Source organism: Aedes aegypti, chromosome 3 (assembly GCF_002204515.2).
Source record: "Aedes aegypti strain LVP_AGWG chromosome 3, AaegL5.0 Primary Assembly, whole genome shotgun sequence".
NCBI lineage: Eukaryota > Metazoa > Arthropoda > Insecta > Diptera > Culicidae > Aedes > Aedes aegypti.
The window spans coordinates 108,820,338-108,841,142 of NC_035109.1; the positions used below are offsets into that span (position 1 = coordinate 108,820,338).

Here is a 20,805-nt window from a genome sequence, read left to right on the forward strand (position 1 = left end):
AATGTGGAGAATCTGAAGTGGCTGCAGGACTGTATACAAGGAGACGCGCTCGAGGCAATCAGGAGCCAATTAGTTCTGCCATACTCAGTTCCGGATATTATTAGGAACCTTTGAAGCCTATTCGGGAAGCCCGAGAAGCTGTTGAAGACGCTGCTAACGAAAGTGAGGAGCGCTCCAGCGCCGAGGACTTACCGGCTGGAGACGTTCGTAAACTTTGGTGCCACGGTGAAGCAACTGTGCGACCATCTGGAAGCTGCAAGACTGAACAACCACCTCAATAACCCGAAATTGGTTCAGGAGTTAGTAGACAAGCTACCGCCCAGCTACAAGCTGGACTGGGTCCGGTACAAGAGGAGTTGAGTGGACAGTCCGCTGAGGATGTTCACAAACTTCACAACCAACATAGTTTCCGACGTCTTCGAAGTGGCGGAATTCATCACACTGTCGATAAACGACCGGTTACGCTCTACGTCGGCAAGCTTCAGTACGATACCGTTGCATTCCTTGACGAAGGTTAGTCGGCGACTTTAGTGGATGATGTGGTCGCAAAACGGCTGAATGCAGAAGGGACACCCGAGCCGTTGATTGTCACGTGGACCGGAAACATCAACAGGTTTGAGAACGAGTCTCGGAGTGTCGATATGATGATGTTGGCTCCGCAAGTTTCCGCTGTTCAACGCGCGAACGGTGCCTGAATTGCTGCTTCTGAAGCGATACAAGCATCTTGCAGGGGCGCCGAAAAAGGACTATCCGTCTGGTGTGTCAACGATTCTCATCGGGTTGGACGTATTTGAATCTGCATTCCGTCACACCGATGAGCAACCAGGAGCTCCATGATCTGATGCGGCTCCGGTATGTGCTGGACGAAACAGCGTGTTCGTCGTTTACCGTTCCAGAGCCGGCGGAGATGAAGCGAGCTCGAGAAATCCTTGAGAAGCGACAAAGCGGATAGGCAAACGGGATTGCTGTGGCGCCAGGACGAGAGAAGATATCCCGACAGCTACCCAATGCGCGAAAGAGGGATGAAAGCCCTCGACCTCTAAATTGGAACGCAGTCCAGCGCTGAAGGAGAACCTGAGTCGGCAAATTGAAGAGTACCAGATGAAGGGATACGCGCACAAAGCAACCGACACCGAGTTAACGGAGACGCCACAAGCATCTATGTGGTATCTGCCGCTAAATGTTGTGGTTGATCCACGGAAACCAGGCAAGGTACGCCTGGTCTGGGATGCTGCAGCGTCGGTCTCCCTGAATTCGGAATGGGGTCTCCCTGAATTCGGAGTTGCTCAAGGGTCCGGATATGCTAGTCCCCCTCCCTTGGGTAATCTGCCATTTTCGAGAGCGTCCGGTCGCCTTTGGTGGGGACATTCAGTATGTACCACCAAATCTGCGTCAGAACAGAGGATAAGCAGGCGCAGCGATTCATTTTCCGGGGCAACAGCGAAGATGCTCCGCCGGTATACGTTATGGACGGAGCAAATTTCGGCTCCATGTGCTCGCCCAGTTAGTGAAGAACTTGAACGACGAGCAGTTTTCGGATCAGTACCCGGAGGCTACGGTAGCGATCGTCAAGTGGACAGCTTGGACACAGTGGAAGAAGCGGTTCAGCGAGCAAAAGAGGTAAAAGACATCCACTCCTGCGGAGGTTTCGGCGAGTTCTTGGAGAATCTTGGAGATCGTAGTAGTGAGTCGTCGGTGAATTTCAGCCTGGAAAAGAGTACCGTAAAACGGGATAACTTTGATAATGCGGGTAAGTTTGATAGTGCGAGACCCACTACATACTAAACGAAATAATAAAGTTTCTGTTAATCAGTTAAGCAAAACGAATGCAAAAGTAAAGAGTATCAGTATGTCACTACATGTCAAAGCTATTTTCGTTGGAGTCAAGTAAAATTAAGGTTTTATATGCAAATATTAAAAATTGATAAGATTTTAGCATTTTGGAAACGCTTACAAACAATCTGTTCTACGCTCACTATCTGATGAAGTCATAATGAGTTCGTCACTTATCCTTGACAGCCTAGCTATAGTAGAACATGAATTCGATCTCAAATCTCTTAGCGAAACCCATTTTTACAAACTGGGACCATTTTTGTAATCGTAGCCAGAAATTTCCTTATAGCGTTAAACGCCTAGAGGTATGCGAAGCCCTATAAATGTTCCGTAATTCATTTAATTTTGTTTGACTATCAAAGTTACCCCAAAACAGAAAATCGACTTTCGATTAATGAAAAATTATATATCCATTCAGATTAAATCTTTTGGCAATCTATCAACTGCAATCGATAGTAAGGATACCAGTACCGTAAAACGGGGTAACTTTGACAGTTTTTTCGAAGAAAACTTGAATATTTTTGCATGCTGTTTCAAAGATTTACAATTTATATTTTTAAAACAAGTACTGGCATCCTAGCTATCGATTACAGTCGATAAATTGGCAAAAGATTCATTTTGAATGGATATATAATTTTTCATATAATCGAAAGTTGGTTTTCTGTTTTGGGGTAACTTTGATAATGGAGTATGATTCGAACAAAATTGAATGAATAACGAACATTTGTAGGGCATTGCATACCTCTAGGCGTTAAACGTTATATGGAAATTTCTGACTTAGATTACAAAAATGGTCCCAGTTTGTGAAAATGCTTTTTGCTAAGAGATTTGAGACCGTATTCAAGTTCTATGATAGCTAGGCTATCAAAGATAAGTGGCCAACTATTCAAAACTACATCAAACAGTGATCGTAGAACAGATTGTTTGTAAGCGTTTTGAAAATGCTAAAATTGTGTAATTTTTTTAAATTCGTATAAAAAGCCTAAAATGTTCTCGATTTAAATGAAAACCGCTCTTACATGAAGTGTCATACTAATATTCTTTAGTTTTGCATTCGTTTTGCTTAACTGATTAACAGAAATTATGATATTTCATTTAGTATGCGGTAGGTTACGCACTATCAAAGTTACCCACATTATCAAAGTTACCCCGTTTTACGGTACTTGTTTTAAACATATAAATTATAATTCTTTGAAACTTAAATATTCAAGTTTTCTTCGAAAAAACTATCAAAGTTACCCCGTTTTACGGTATATGAATGAAAACTGTATAATATTACACAAAAAATCATGCATAACGATTTTCACTGTGACCTTGTTATTGATTATTTTTACAAATTTGGAGCTTAACTTATTCTTTTAATATTCAATGACTTGAATTGCATACAATTATCAAGACCCTAGCCGAACTAACGTAACAAGTCATTGAATTTGAATTTTGGTCTTATACATGAATAGCACGAATTACTTTTCTGGTGATGTTCAAGGTGGACGATTTTCAGTGTGACTCACTGTATAGATCTACGGGTATCTTCCTCCATTCCGCAGCATGATGGATTATACTAATTTCCTTAAAAATTCATTGTTCGTCATCAAAATTCAGCCAAAACATATGAACACAATTCCTTTTGACCGTACACACCAAATTTTTATTGCTGGAAACCAGCAAAATTTTGCTGATTTATTTTTTGTGCTGGTTAATCAGCGACTCTTCCAGCAAGACAAAATTTACTGAAACATCCAGCAAAGCAAATTGACATGAGATGACAATTGTTTTGCTGGATAACCAGTATAATAAATTTGATTTTGCTGGTTATTCAGTAATAGGATTGTAAACCGATTTGACAGCTCTTTTGCTGAACAACCAGTAAAACCTATTTATATTTGCTGGTTAATCAGCAAATTGATGATAACAAATATTGCTGGTTTTTTCAGCACTTTGAGTGTGTTTGCTGAAATTACAGTAATTGAAGGTATTTTTCTTCCATTGAATACAAAGTTTATTATTACTTTTACATATTTTCTTTTATTTTATGTATCGATGCGTGTTTTGGTTACTCATTTTAACCCTTGTAATACTCAAATGGTCACGTCTATTTGAGTTGCAACAAGAAACCATTGACCGTGGTCGACGGCTTTGTTGCCTTGAAAACAATGGACGTAAAAAATGCATAAAAATTGGCCAAGGATGGATCAAATTTGATGTTGAAATAGTAGTGCTCCAAATCCAAATCAAGAGCCTCTTTGTTTTTCAGCTCTTCCAGAATATTTTGGAGATCGGATTCCATTTTTAATACATTTTATTCCGTTCAAACTTTTTCCACCACGAGCAAAACACGGTCGACTTGACGCGGCACTGAGAGACCTTGATTTGACATTTCTGCTTGACAGGCAGAGTGGTTTGCTGTTGTTCAGCAAAAAATGAATTGCTGATAAGTGTTCAGCAATTTACTTTGCTGGTTCACGGCAAAATAGCATGTTGATTGCTGATTGCCAAATCAAATGCTGGTTAGCAGCAAAAAAAATAATTACTGGATCCAATCCAGCAAATCATTATGCTGAATGCCAGTTAAACAGCGAAGGTAATGCTGTATATCAACAAAACAGCGCATTGCTGATATGCTTCCAGTAAATCGAATTGCTGAAACATGAAGCGAAAATTTGGTGTGTACACACCAGCAATAAAAATTTGTTGTGTACAATTATGGCTCACAGTGCATTGAAAATAACACAATCAAAGGAACCTTATTTTTACGTCGACACATTGATGCGTACAACCTTTTTTGACGTTGGATAACGTCTTACGGCAACATACTGGGGTACAATTTCGAAAAACGAAAAATCGCTCGCGTCACGAAAAGTGGTTAGATTTTGACTGTTAATAACTTACTAACGCCCGGATAGATTTTTAAGATTCTTGCTCCAATCGATTGGAAATCTTTCTACGAATCTACTCCAACAATGAAAACTATTGATTTTCATGACTAAACTATTGAAAAAATGGGAAATATCGTGGTATGTCTTATTTTTCATAGAAAAGTAGCATTTTTTTGCTGTTATAAGGTTTTGACGTTTTGAAGTTTACATGTACCGTAATCCGGGGTAACATTGATCATTTTTTTGAATATTTCTTAAACATTTGATTTGAAAATGCATGTGTTGCAAATGTTATATTTTTAAAACAAGTACTGCCACTCATTGTTCGTGTTTATGTACTGTATTTTGTTTTCTGAAAGTTTAAAGCATGTTTAAAAAAATGTTTTAAGTGAGTTTTTGATTTAGCTGATATGGGGTAACATTGATCACACCATGAAAACATCGTTCGGTAATATTGAAAATATCATTACTTACTAAAAGCATGGTCCCTGAAGCCGAATATGAAGGTCAAACTCTTATAAGTCATTTACTTTTTGAGTTATTTGAAAACTAAAAACACCTCGAATTGTGGAATACGCCTAAATGTATGCAATTTCCTAAGGAAATTTTTCACGCTTTATAATAATTTGTGAATTATGTTTTATTGAACATATATATGAAAATTTTGACAACGGAGTCGTTTTCGGCGATGTCATTTTTAGTAACAACCGCATTTCTCTTGCTCATATCGTTTACAGAACTTATGTGAGGCATGATTCTTTTATGGTGTCATCCATAATCATGAAAATCATTGTTTACAAAAGTTGAAAAATTTACGCATGAACACACTTTATTTTTGTAAAAACCTTATTGTTTATTAGCTCATGATTAGAAGAAAGAGAATCGCCATTCATGCGTTGAAAATATTTCATCAACAAATGTTGATTCGAGCTTTTTACGAAGAGGGTTATTGCGATCAATTTTACCCCGCTGATCAATGTTACCCCGGATTACGGTACACGCAACTTTAACATCGATTTGAGCAAAGAAGAGAACTTACACGGGGAAATCAGACTACCGTAAAACGGGGTAACTTTGATAATGCGGGTAACTTTGATAGTGCGGGACCCCCAACATATAAAAAAAAAATAACGAAGTTTCTGTCAATCAGTTAAGAAAAACGAATGCAAAACTAAAGAATATTAGTATGACACTTCATGTCAAAGCTATTTTCATTGGAATCAAGTGCATTTGACGATTTTTATGCAAATATTAAAAATTTACAAGATTTTAGCATTTTTACAACGCTTACAAACAATCTGTTCTACGACCACTATTTGATAAAGTCATAATGAGTTCGTCACTTACCCATGATAGCCTAGTTATAGTAAAACATGAATTCGGTCTCAAATCTCTTAGCGAAAACCATTTTTACAAACTGGGACCAATTTTGTAATCTAAGTCAGAAATTTCCATATAGCGTTAAACGCCTAGAGGTATGCAACGCCCTATAAATGTTGCGTAATTAATTCAATCTTGTTCGATTTATACTCCATTATCAAAGTTACCCCAAAACAGAAAACCGACTTTCGATTATATGAAAAATTATATATCCATTCAGAATAAACCTTTTGGCAATCTATCAAGTGCAATCGATAGCTAGGATGTCAGTACTTGTTTTAAAAATATAAATTGTAATTCTTTGAAACAGCATGCATAAATATTGAAGTTTTCTTCGAAAAAACTATCAAAGTTACCCCGTTTTACGGTACACGCAACTTTAACATCGATTTGAGCAAAGAGGAGAACTTACACGGGGAAATCAGACTACCCAAAAAATAAGTTGTTTTTACTCAAATTTGGGTAAACTGCATTTAGTTTTTACCCACGGTTGGGTTGTTTTGCCTCTCTCGCAACAGCAATGTTGTCAAAAACAGAGAGAGACGCACCGACCCATCGTCGAAGTTCAATGGAATAAGCCAAATTTGGGTTCTTACGAGTTTACCTAACGTTAAGTTGTTTTAACCCTTCACGGAGACTTTGAAAGCTAACGCTGGGTAGATTTTTTTGGGCACTGAGTTGTTTGTTTTGCCGCTGTCAAATGGAAACAACCGGCTCCGTGTAGAGTTCGCGGTTCATGGAGAAGTACCGTAAAACGGGGTATCTTTGATAATGCGGGTAACTTTGATAGTGCGTAACCCACCACATACTAAACGAAATATCATTATTTCTGTTAATCGGTTAAGCAAAACGAATGCAAAACTGAAGAATATTAGTATGACACTTCATGTAAGAGCTGTTTTCATTTGAATCGAGAACATTTGAAGCTTTTTATACGGATTTTAAAAATTGACACAATTTTAGCATTTTCGAAACGCTTACAAACAATCTGTTCTGCGGTCACTATTTGATGTAGTTTTGAATAGTTGGCCACTTATCTTTGACAGCCTAGTTATCATAGAACTTGAATACCGTAATTTCGGGTGAAATTGATCATTTTTCACGGTTTTTCTAGTCTGTTTTCTAAAATGTTAACAATGTCAAACAACTAAATGCAGGAAAACAAGTACGAAGGTAAGCCTCATCGGCTCATGTACCGAAATCTTCTAACAAATGTCATTTTAGTGTTAACAAATATCTCTAAAATAGAAAATCAGGAGATCTCTTTTCGGGGTGAAATTGATCTCTTGTCAATGCCATTATTGTTTGTTTTCAAAACAACTCTACATGATAAAATTGAGCTCCCTGAATCCGAATATGCTTGTCAAATTCTTAACAATGCAATATTTATATAAATAACGAATAGTTAAATTTACAGAATTTCGCGAAAAATGCCTAAATGTATGCAATTTCTAATAAGGAATTCAATGATATCTAACAGAAATTCAATTATTTCAACCATTTGAACTAATTGTTACGAGTTTTGGTGATGAAATCTGGTTTGGGGATATATCTCAAGCATCCTCACAAACTTTCAGGTTTATACCATGTTCAAATTGTTGCTTAGAAATAGAAGTTTATAGGTGTTTGTCAATACTGCACCGTCCATGATTTTTAAATTTTACATTATTTTCATAGTAATAAACATTCTTCAACTCAAAAAACTTCACAACACACAATTTGACAATAGTTACGATAAACAACATTCATTTACTGCAGCTTACATTGATATTTATGCTCCATTTTGAATAAACAAAATCGTGTGATACGATGATCAATTTCACCCTTCTGATCAATTACACCCGATTTTACGGTACGGTCTCAAATCTCTTAGCGAAAAGCATTTTCACAAACTGGGACCATTTTTGTACAGTCACCCCACAGTTATGGATCAACTAAGGGTCATTTTTCAGAACAAAATGTGATTAAAAAACATGGTGACGCAGTACAAAACAAAATTACCTCCCTGGCACTGAAGAATATAGTTGTTTTTTAGAATACAACTCAAAATATCCGATTATTTACGAAAAAGTGTCGATTTCGATAGAAATTTCAAACGATGTCCACCCCACAGATGTGGATCAGTGGAAGAGGAGGATCCCTATTATGGATCAAATCGACTCATATTATGGATCAAAACACTATAACAGCAATTTATCTGCGAGGTAAACGAATGGTGTGCTAGTGAAAGCATACGTTTTGGCGTTTATTTCGAAATCGTCTTATCTTTGATTCATAACTGTGGTATGATTTTCAATGCCCCACAGTTATGAATCAACGCTTTTGGGAATACGGTTGACATTTTATTTCCTACGAACGGCAAAAATAAGCTTAAGCATATTATAATTGATTGCGATGCTGTACAGATTTATGGTTCACATATAGAAAATGTGTTCTGCGTAATTGCAACTCTATTTGATGAGATATTCCCATATTAATCCAACTCTGATCCATATCTGTGTGCTATCCATAACTGTGGGGTGACTGTAATGTAAGTCAGAAATTTCCATATAATGGCCTAGAATTATGCAATGCCCTACAAATGTTCGTAATTCATTCAATTTTGTTCGATTCATACTCCATTATCAAAGTTACCCCAAAACAGAAAACCGACTTTCGAGTATGTGAAAATTTATGTATCCATTCAGAATAAATCTTTTGACAATCTATCAACTGATCCGATAGCTAGGATGCCAGTACTTGTTTTAAAAATATAAATTATGATTCTTTGAAACAGCATGCATAAATATTCAAGTTTTCTTCGAAAAAACTATCAAAGTTACCCCATTTTACGGTACCTCAACCTCAAACTGGCTTCGAAACTCACTAAAGCAACCAATCTTAGTGGACCATGCGTGGACCTAACGTTCAACCGGAATCTTTGTTTAGGGGCAAGAGTAACCGCTCATGCTTCTTCTTCCATCGACCGATTCTATCGGTGTTGAAGTGGTAACCAAACCAACCAAATAATAACACACAATGTCCATAACAGGTCAGAATTGACATGCAACAAATAGTATGAAAATTGATTGGATTTTTATAAGTAGAAATCTTTCATAAGTTCGTGACGGTCTCAAGCCAGGAAATAGAAGAAGCTAATGTTATCCAACGTCAACTTGGCGGTTGTATCTCGGAAACAACCTCTAACTTTTTTCTCAGTTCGACGGATTGAACTTTGTTTACATTCTCAAGTTTACTCGGTCAGTGAGGAAATTTCATAAAAATACGCGAATTATAGAAGTTTTACAGCGTGTGATTAGAATGATACCCTTCAGTGAAGAAGTACGAAGGTTTTCCATAGCGAAAATAAGTGCCCGGCGATGTAAGTCACACAGGGGGGTGGGAAGAAACTTGTATCATAAAGTGGTGCGACTAGGGTCGATCGTTAAGAATTTTTCTCGAATCGTGTTCGTCCATGCGATTTCGGTGAAAAAGTGCAAAGTGGATAATTGAACTGAAGTTATTTAACGAACTACAGTAGTTTTATTGCATTTTTGGTGTACAAGTGTACGAATCATGGCAGATTTCACAAAAATACATTTGGAAAATGAATCTATGTTGCAGGTAGGTTGAAATATTCGCCGTAGTGGAACATTTTAAGTTTGATACGACGAATAAAAGCGCTTACGACGAAGTAGAACGAACAAATTTAACCATTCACGAGAGTAAACATCTGATCCGTTGTCGAGCGGCTTTAGCAAAACTTAGAATATCTCAAATGTGTTCATGAAGTATAGGTCATATTTACAAAAAACTTATACCCGTACGTCAATTAGGTGCAAGAAAACGTTAACCTCAAAACGTTAAATCATAAATGTTATGAGAAACAAGTATTGATTCGAAAATGCATATGGGACAGTTATGATTTCGTGGGCAGTGCACATGATGCTCACCATCAGCGTTGTGGGCTTGTGTCTTCCATCATGTGCGCAACACGGGTCCCACCTTCTCTTCCACCTGAGTGATATTTATGACAGCCATAGCGACGATGATGACGATGACGACGACGACGACGACGAGAGAGAGGGAAGGTTAATTAATGCATATCAAACAGCAAAAAGCGAAGCGCGCGCTCAATGTTGGTTTTCGCGCGGCAGCCGAAGTCACCCAGGCAGAAAATGAGCAGAACCGAAGTTGGTCTTTACGTCTTTCGAAAAAAAAATGAAAAAACGAGGTGGAGTTGAGCACTGCTTGGCGGCTTTTGATGTACTTTTTTTTCGCTGACGACTGACTGAAGGGGGAGGAAAGCGAAATGGCAAACGAACGGGCGAGTGATTGCTGAAGCTTGAAGCTTTTGTTGGCCCAGGCAGGTGAGAGGTGAGCAGGTAGTTGATGAGCCTGCTCGGCGGCGATGAGTTGTTGGGACCACCCCAAAAGGGGAGGGCTTTGCCGTTGATCTAATGTGATGGATTTTCTGTAATTTCTTTTGACAGCTTTTACCGCTGGGCTGCTTTCTGAATGGGTTTGAGTTTGTACTGAACTGTAAATACGACATGGGATTGGAATGGTACTGGTCATAACGAGCAATAGATAAAATGTCTCACATTATCTATGGTAAAACCACTTTTGTCAGTATAAAAAGAGATATATCTCTTCATGTAAGTGAAAATACATTTAAATTAATTTTCTTGTACAAACTTCTTCACAATTTTAAAGTATTATTTTCTTTTGATATACCTTCTCCCAGTAATGCTGTGGAAATCTTTCAAAAAATTATTGCTGAATCTACTTCAAGAAAAGTGAAGAATGAGCCTCAAATATTTATTAAAAAATCTATTTCAAGAACAGTCTCACAAACATTTTTTTTTTCACATTTTATCTGGAACAACCCCTAAGGAACACAATGTGAGTAGTGTTTGCCATTGACTGTCATTCTTGCTGGTAAAATTTCGGTAGAAACTACTGAACAAGCCAACAATTGCTGAAAAAAGAAATAGATTCCTGAAAAAATGTGCATAATATTCATTGAATTTCTCAATGTATTTTTAAACGACAGTCGATATTTCAGTAACATTTCAAAAGAATCGCTGAAGAAATTGCTAGAGGAATCACCTTAAACAATTTGAATATTCATACTTCTTATATACAGAAAAACTACATCTTCCAAATCTTCTCTTTTCCAGGAGGATCTTCTCATACACGGTGACTCGGTGTACGACATCATCGACAAGCAAGACCACGGTGCCATCCAGTCGGAACTGGGTCGCGGAGTCCCGCAGCACCAAACCAGCCATCACAGTCACCATGGGCACGCGGCCTCCTCCCAACTGGACGGGGAGCAGCGGATATTCCTTTGTCGGATGAACGTCAGCCGGAATGCCCGGCGACAGATGCGGTTCGGCGATCAAAAAGTAATGTATCAACCCTTGGAATTTAAAACGGACGTATTCCATTCAGAATGAATGCCTGATTTAACATGGAACTCGTCACCGTTTACCAGAGTGTGACTAATGTTCCCCTGCAATTTGTCTTCAAACCCTCAAACAGGTCGTCCTCGTTCAGGGACACTACCTCTCGTACCTCCCGTTGTGCAGTCGGAACGAACCGGTGTTCATCGCAACGTGTACCCCAATCGCCATGCCGGAGACCCGGGAGTGCGTCGTCCAAGGGGCAACCAACGTCTTCACTACGATCCATTCGATGGACATGAAGATTGTGCATATCGATAAGAAGTGAGTATTTCTCTTACCCGTGCTTGCAGCACTGTCTCAAAATAGGTAACGGGACCGTTTGTAGAGTTGGGTCCCAAAGGGGGTCCCAACGACTGCCAATTTAGCAAGAAGTCCGTGAAATTTGAATGAAAGATCAATTATTCATGAGAAGTTCAAACCGAAGTGGAGCTCCCGCTAGGCATCCGAACCACAGCACAGGGGTTACGTAAGCCTCGCTGGTAACGAGGCAGCGAGCTGGGCTGAGACAAAGATGACCAGTCAATCTCGCGCTCCCGCGCGCTGGGTACCTATCGGTTAAGGGTGTGCGATATGACGGAAACTTCCGTCAAACAGCGTTTGAAGCGTACCGCACAAAGTATTACGGAAACCAGTTTTAAATGCAACATGAATCCCCCCCCCCTTGTCATCATTAGTCTGTATTATGACGTGACAAGCGCCATTGTTGCCTAAAAATAGAAGATCACCAGCATGAAAAGATTGAATATCGCATACCCTTACGTTCGGTCGGTTGGGAGCTATTAAAGTATTATTCGCAACGACAGTAAAGCTGACAGAGCGTGTGATGATGGACTACCCGACCAAATGACGATGGTGACAATCGTCAAAAACGACCCTAGTTGTATAGGGGAGCCTGGGGTAATATGCACTGTCGGGGAATGCACCTTTTCGATTTCTATGAGATAAACAACTGTTGAGTGAAAAATTTGAGATTGATTAAACATTGTAAAAAGTTCATATGGTGCATATTGCCTCTTTGTTGTTGTCTTGTATTGTGATGCGTTTTATCCCAAAAATAAGTAGCTGTCAAATCTACTTTTTTGTCATAAAATTTCGTGATACGTACATTCTGGTTGTCTGAAGAAATAAACTAGATTTATGTACTGAAAATTTTACGCATCACATCATCAACCAATCTTCATTTACCCATATTATTCTTAACTTATGCATTTGACCCCACTTCCCCCTTTGTGAGTGCGTACGAATTGTGGGAGCAAAAATCAAAACCCATTTGGGGTGCTTGTGACGCTTGTCATGCGGCTGCTGTGGGTCCCATCATAGATGGTCACATACGAGATGAAGGGATCGTCGCATTAAGATTAGAGGAGCTGTCGCTGGAACATGATTTTCGAGGTCCGAAAAATGGAACTCTTTGGTCGGAGAGTGCTTTTAGGTCACTTCGACTTGAGCTGCTGATACAGATTAGATTGGGGGTTTTAGTGCGAATTTAATGGGAAGCCATTTCCCACAGTTTGATTCGGGTAGATGGGGAGTTTGGTGCCATGGGTGTAAAACGAGATGCGGGAACACTTTGATGAGTTGGGGACAGACACATAGAAACATGGTTCACTTGGCAGCATTTACTATAGTAACTAAACTGCCGTTCTGCGCATATTTGTCCCGCGGTCCATAAGGTTTACATAGAACATGGAACATGCAGGCGTTGAAGGGCAGTCCACTGCCTATAATTGCATATTTGTAACATTCGACATTTTTGACAATTTCGAGTTAATACCGTGGAGAGTCATCAACTGATAAACACTTTCGATCAACTTACTGAAATCTGTAAGATTGTTCTAGAAAACTTGAAAAAAATAATAGCTCTATTTTAGTTGAGATGTAAATATTATATTTTGACGTAATATTTGTAAAACTTGACCGAGAAAGATCTTCCACATCAAAGTAAATAATGACAATATGGAAGTGCACAGGAAGTTTTTTACCAATAAGCCTACAACTCTTGTAAGAAACTTACACACTAATACTTTTTTTGGACTTGTATTTTAATAACAAAAAATATATAATTAAATGTGCTCATATAAATAATCTCCAAAATTTGCATAATAGCTAAGTTCTGGGGTGTTTTGCTAAATTTTGACGCAAAATATTAAAAAAAAAACTTAAAAGTCGAACATTCTGAATTATAGAAATAAAAAAAACTTTTAATATAAGTCTAAAACTCTTTGAAGAACTTCCAAAAATAGTTATCAGAAATATTTAGATACTTTTTGCCAAGTTGGAAATTTAATAGTGACGAAAGCTTTTGGAGAGATTTCTTATACTTGTTCTTCATAAAATAATGTTTTATTTAAAAACGAAGTGTTTGAATGATTTGAAATTAACAAATGGGAACAGTTTGAAACCGATAACCGCAAATACCTTAGACATTCGAATACGTAGAATATAAATGCAAAAAAAGATATTTTCGCGATCCACCAAATACCAGCTTACGACCCCCCTGGGGGTCGCGACCCACAGTTTGGGAAACTATGCATTAGAGCCCTTGGAATCCTAGAAGTTACAGCAGACACTCATCTTTTCATGCAAAATTTGTTTAAACGGGTTGGTCCATTTAAGGTAGATTTTAAAGATATTCCGAGGTTCAAAAGAATAATTAGATGGTTCCAGGGGCTATCGAAGGTTTTTCAAGGGAATCCAAAATGTTCTGAGAGAGGTTTGCTGATATTCATGAGTAGCTCCCAGAAGATCCTATGGTGCTTTGAAAGGTATACAAGTGGTACAGTGGTTCTTATACTTCATATAATTTTAAAGGGCTCTAAAACATTGACATAACATGTTATGGTCACCATATGAAGAAAAACTGTACCAAGCATAAATCTAAAATTTCCCAGTTTTGGAAAAATAAACTCGTTTTATAGATTTATAGAATTGTTTTTGTTTATACCCAATTTACTGATTTTCCTCCTCAAAATATTAAGCAACGAAGCTTTGTTGCAGTTTTGCAAATGTCATCTTTTTCGAATAATTAAACATTGTTTGTATAAAGATGGATAATTGCGCTGTGTGATGCATGTGCACTAAAGCATGTAGAGCTATTCCATGATTTTTAAACATACTTCAAAAATTTCAGACTGCGCGGTCGATGTTTTTAATTGAGTGATCGCTTTTCAGCAATCGCTGAATAGAAAAAAGGAAATAACAGGATTGCTGTTCATTTGATGTAACAAGCATGCTTTGCGAGTTCAGCAAGTAAGAAAATTTAAGCTCAAAACTCATTCTTCATACTCATAAAAACATTAATTTGTGGTTTTGGTATGTATAACGTTGCTTGGAATGAAAAAGTAATTGGAAAACATCACTTTCTTGAATATTATGGAGTTCTTAATTGTCTAGAAAAGCAGACATTCTTTATCATTATCATGATATTCACGATTTCTCTTTTGGTTTCTCGTGGATATAGGTAAACCATAAGAATATTTAACTGTTTATAATGTTGTTCACGGATAAAAATTTGATCCCCAAATCATGAAATTCATAAATTGGTTAGGGCAAAATATCAGGATCACAAATCATGGTTCCTGGAGTCATAATCATGATTCTTCATAAGCGTAACATCCAGTGTGAAACACTAAGCGGTGCACTTTGCTTCAGCTCATTCGTATCGATCACTCTTAATTCAAGATTACGAAGTGGTTGAGTGGTAGGGTACATGGCTATCAATCGGAGTTCTTGGCTCAAATCTTAGTGTATGCTATTTTATTTTTTTTTCTATTTTGTCGATCATAAACGGATGCGTGACTCAGCATTTTTGGCATTTGAATCATGATTTCGAGCAATCAGCAAAAAAAAAGACCTAACGCGTGTGTTGTGTTACGGCATTCTGACTCATGATATCATGAGTCCAAATCATGGTGTATTTTCATAAGATGAAAACACATTGGAATCGTGATACCATGAGTCATAACCTTGATTTTGGATTCTGATTTCTAACCGTGTTTAAACATCCATATTTAACTAAAAATTTACAATAGTTTTCCTGTTTGAACCCTATTAATTTCATAGTTGTATATTATGATTATTTACATCATTTTGTAGAACATTGTAACCAGGGCTGTGAATTTTCGAAAGCATTTTGTGAAACACGAAGGCTTGGTTGTGTCGCCTTGATGGTGACGAACAACTGCGTCGCTTCGTTTTTCGTTCCACACTCATTCGTTTTGTTATCCGAATTGAAAGCAACGAACAAGAAAGGTGAAATGAAAGAATAAGAAATTCATTTCATTTAATTTCATTGAAATCTATCAAAATGTTTTAAATTGCATTCTACCTATTTTTTGCAGTGTAATTATGTAACTTGTTGAGTAATTAATTAAGATAGAGATACTATACGGGCCACCACGTCGTTCATTTGAATTAATCAGCTCCTAAAGTTAGAGACTACCGATTGAAAGACCAGCTCGCTGCGGTGAGGCTCCGATTTATGACGCGCGACGCATAAGCAGCACGAAAGAGATGAGAGACTACGCTTGCTGCGATGAAAGGAAAGGTTCGTCGGATTGAAACGAAACAGTAGAGTTTCAACTGAAAGGCAAGCTTGAGTCAGTCAGTTGGGGACTGAAAATGCTTTCAATGAAATAAAAATGTACGGCCCTGATTGTAACTATCACAAACTTCAACTTTTGGAGATGTTCAAATGAAAAGATATGTTGATCTAGGGTTACCAGATACCAAGTTGATGGGTTCAGCCAACTTGTTTCAATTTCATTAATTCACAACTTTGTCAAAGACACCAAATATAAAAAAAAAGTTTAAATTTGCAGCGCCTCCAGTGGCGAGCTTTCGAACTAAATGCTCTGATTACGCGATGTGCCATATTTTTTTTTAATTTTCATCCAAAGACACTATACCGATAAAAACACGTTTTAACACGCTACTGAAAAATTTTCACGATTTTGAGCATATTTGCTACAATTGCGACGTATTTCTAGCTTTTCTATGAAAAGCCAACCCTCATTTTAACTCTTTCACTTTTTTACGCTCTCTCTTTTCACGCTCCAAATTCGAACTTATGCTCCTACCTGATGACGACCCACGCGAACCAATGTAATATGAGTATTTTTGGAGCAGGATGGATGAGGAGATACTGGAAATCAATGTCTGATGCCATTTTGGAATCCATGATGGTGACTTTCGGTTTGTGCAAATCACTCGAAACCCATGAAATATAGGTATTTTTGGAACGGGACCGATGAGTGGATAACGGAAATCGATGTCTGACGCCATTTTGGAATACAATATGGTGACTTTTGTGAAAATCACATAAATTAAACGTTATATGGGTATTTTTCGAACAGGACAAAGACAAATGCCGAAAGTTGAAGACTGAAAACCTTGAGGGCGACATCCGGTTTGCGAAAATCATTCGAAACCCAAGTAGGATGTTTATTTTTAGACTCGTTCAAATTCTCGATGATCGATGAGTGGAAGGCAAAAGTCGCTATTTTGAAATCCAAGATGGTGACAAGCGGTATGTGAAAATCACACATGAAAAATGGATTATCGATCCCGTACCAATGCACAGTGGTCCAGGAATCAGTTTTACGCGGAAAGATGAATTTTGAGCTTTAGAATGAAACATTAGACAAAAACGGTCTTCTACAAAGTTGTTTGTATTAGTAAGGTCCTTTGTTTGGTGTTATTGAAAATTAGGGTGGACCACATTTTCATAGAAATTGTGTAACTAACTTTCTTATTTGTAGAAATTATACTATTTTTTAAATTTTCATGCAAAAATATTGATGATATCTTTTTTAGTTCAAAAGTTATTAAAGTTTTTCTGCTTAAAATCATTTGTTTTTAAGGGCATTTTATTAGAGTTACAAAAATAACACATTTGTAATTTTTTGATATAATTTACAATTTTATTTTGTCTTTGGAATGCCGTCAAAAGATATTTTTTATGTTTGCCCCAATCAGATATATTATCAATCAAAGTAGGCATGTTTTTGAGAGAAAAACAATAATAACTCCCAAACGGAAAGAGATTACGAGTTTCTTCACTCACCAAACTACGCATTTTTCAAAGCTCTAAAAGTGTTTCATAGACTACTTTGATGAGAAATTTGAATTGAAAACTCTAGAGCCAGAAAACCAATTTTGTTCGGACCACCCTATGTCACCGTAGTAAAATAGCTCTAAATCGGTCAATTTAAGAGGTATAAAAAAACTTTTTTGGCAAAGTTGCTTAAAATTAAATGGTCTACAACCTTGCTGAAGCATGTATAATATAATTTCTACAAATAAGAAAGTTAGTTACACAATTTCTATGAAAATGTGGTCCACCCTAATTTTCAATAACACCAAACAAAGGACCTTACTAATACAAACAACTTTGTAGAAGACCGTTTTTGTCTAATGTTTCATTCTAAAGCTCAAAATGCATCTTTCCGCGTAAAACTGATTCCTGGACCATAGTGCAATGGGTAATTCATGGGTTTCAAGTGATTTTTTCAAACCGGAAGTTACCATCTCGGATTCCAAAATGGCGTCAGACATCGATTTACGGCATCTACTATTCGGTCCCGTTCAAAAAATACCCATATTGCAACGGTTTTACGTGATATTCACAAGCCGGAAGTCGCCATCTTGGAACCCAAAGTGGCGTCAGATATTGACTTTCGCCTTTTTCGCATTGATCCCGTTCAAAAAATACCCATATTTTGTGAGTTCAAGTGATTTTTACAAACCGGAAGTCGTCATCTGGGATTTAAAGGCGTCAAATATCGATTCCTATAATCTACTGATCGTTCCCGTTCCAAAAATACCCATACAGCATGGGTTTCCAGTAATTTTCACAAACCGGAGATTGCCATCTTGGATTCCAAAATGGCGTCAGACTATGGTTTCCATCATCCCTATTGATTGAGGATAAATCCCACCTCTTCGAAAAACTGCTTGAAAACAAACGATTTATTATGTTTACGCTCATTCAGTTAGAGGCTGTTATAGGGGCCTACCAGCTGCTGAAGCTGGTAGAGGGTTTTCTAGGGGTTTACGATACGTTGAGAACTCCTTGGTTACTCCTAGGAATGTCTGAGAATCCATTTGAAATGTTGCTGAGAACATCCATCTGAGGTATCCATCTAAAAACCCTAAAGAGCCCTTGGAAATGCCTTAAAATTCTGGTCATTTCGATAATCTGCTTGAGACCGTCTCGAAACACCTTGAAACCCATAAGCTTCCTTCGTTAAATTCATGGATACTCCCAAAAAGTCCATAGTATCCGAAAGAGCATGTAGCAACTCCTGAGAAACCTTTAAAAACTCTTGTCAACACTCTAGGTATCCCTGCTAAGTTTTTACATGTCGTTGATAACCTTTTCGGTATCCCTTGGAATAGAATAGGACTTAAATTACGTAGGTGGCTACTAATGATGAATGTCTGTAACTATGAAAGGCAGCGTCCATTTATTACGTAACGCTAAAATTGGAAATTTTGATTTAATATTTTTGTATGAGCCGTAACGCTTCAGCATACTCCCCCCCTCCCCCTAGAGCGTTACGTAATTTGTGGATGCCGCCAAACGAGTGTCCATTAGAGTGACGCAAATTTTGAAATTTTGGCTCCCCTATGCTTAAGCGATTTCTCTTATGGTCAATAGCATTCTCCCAAAGTTTGAAATAATTTGAAATAAATTTGACTGTGTACAAGCTATTTGAAGTTTACATGGAGATTAATATGGAAAACGCGAACATTTTGTGTTCAGCAGATAGCAGGCTGCTTCCATATTTTTTTATGGAAAAGTGAACAAACTCTTCTTATATGAAATCCTTTTAGCTACAACTTTGCCGAAGGCCACATTTTGATTGGATATTTGGATAAATTGTTATTCATCATCATAAAGTGGGCTTGCATTTTACATGCTTCACCAACTGTTCGGCAGGCAACAGTAGAGCTCCTGGCGCGCAGTACTGGGAATGGTAATAGTAGTAGGCTTGAATTTTCGCACAGTACAGTACAGTAGTTCAAAAACGTGAATCTCATCAAGTAGCCTATGTTAGGTGCACGAATTTTCTAAATCATGAGTGTCATTGAAGGCTCTAAATGCGGGAAATGCAGCGGGAAATAGAACATTTTTCTACAGTAATTCTGGGTTGCCCTTAGCAACGGGTGTTTTGCTATTTTCAAGGCTTTTTGCTTACAGCAGCGATGGGCGTGAGTTTCACTGGCTTCGCTGACTGTGATTGGCTTTGCTTGGCTACTGTAGAGTGAATTTCAAGATTTTTCCCAACCCTGCTGGCGCAAGAATAGATCAATGTAATCCAGGCTACTATGTTCTACAGCAAAAAGGCAGTTTTGCTCTGAAAGTAATGGAATGATCATCTCAGCATGATTTAGACTTTGTTATCAATAATAACAATTTCTCCTTACGTCCCATCAAAATGTTGCTTCCGGAAAAGTTGTAGCTGGGACAATTTCACATGAGAAGAGTATGTTCACTTTTCCATAGATTATTATGACTAGCAGTTAGAGGACTGAAAACGAAAAGTTTGCCTTTTCCATAGTAATTTCCATATAAACTTCAAATGGCTTGTGCACAACCAAATTTCTTCCAAAACGCTTTAAATTTTGGGAGAATGAGTTTCATCATAATTGACACCGTTTAAGCATAGGGGAGCAAAAACTTCAAGATTTGCATCAGTCTAGTGTCCATGTACGATCTGTTTTACATGCATACGATTGCTGGAAGCTCAATCGTCTTTATAAGTCTCATAAGAGAGTGTATCTACAATCTAATAGGGTCGTTGACCCTCCAGTAAATCATTTCATCTATGATGCTTATGTACAATCTCTTGCATACCAAACCAGGTAGGTGTAACTGCCTTCGGTCTCATAAATGTTAATGAGTGTACGTTGGAATTATCTTCTCATATGAAACAATTCAATTAGCACCAGCATTGCCACTCGCTGTTCGATATTTTACCGAACCAGCACTCCTACTTGTGCGTTCCTCTTTCCGGCCAATTATTCCGCTATCCATGTCCTCAATTCCTGCTGAAGCAATCGTACCATAAACAACACAAAATTTGCGATCGATTCGCGATTTGGCATCATGAAAGGTATGGGAGTCATAGAGAGGCAGGTTACCCCGTTAGCAATGATCGTCCATTCTTCGGAATGAACGGCAGCAGCTGAGCCGACCAGAATAACATAACAAGATTATTACACATTTCTTTCAACAGCAGTTATAAGTAACAGGGACCTTG

At 37.8% G+C, this 20,805-nt stretch overlaps 1 protein-coding gene across 1 annotated transcript in view; it reads left to right on the forward strand.

Moving 5' to 3' along the window:
- The window catches only part of LOC5570162 (neuronal PAS domain-containing protein 4), a 201,156-nt gene that overhangs the window by 166,413 nt on the left and 13,938 nt on the right, over window positions 1–20,805 (forward strand). The window contains exons 6-7 of the mRNA XM_021850707.1: window positions 11,252–11,479; window positions 11,616–11,800. Coding sequence (XP_021706399.1) covers window positions 11,252–11,479; window positions 11,616–11,800 — 413 coding nt within the window. The remainder of the gene's footprint in view (window positions 1–11,251; window positions 11,480–11,615; window positions 11,801–20,805) is intronic.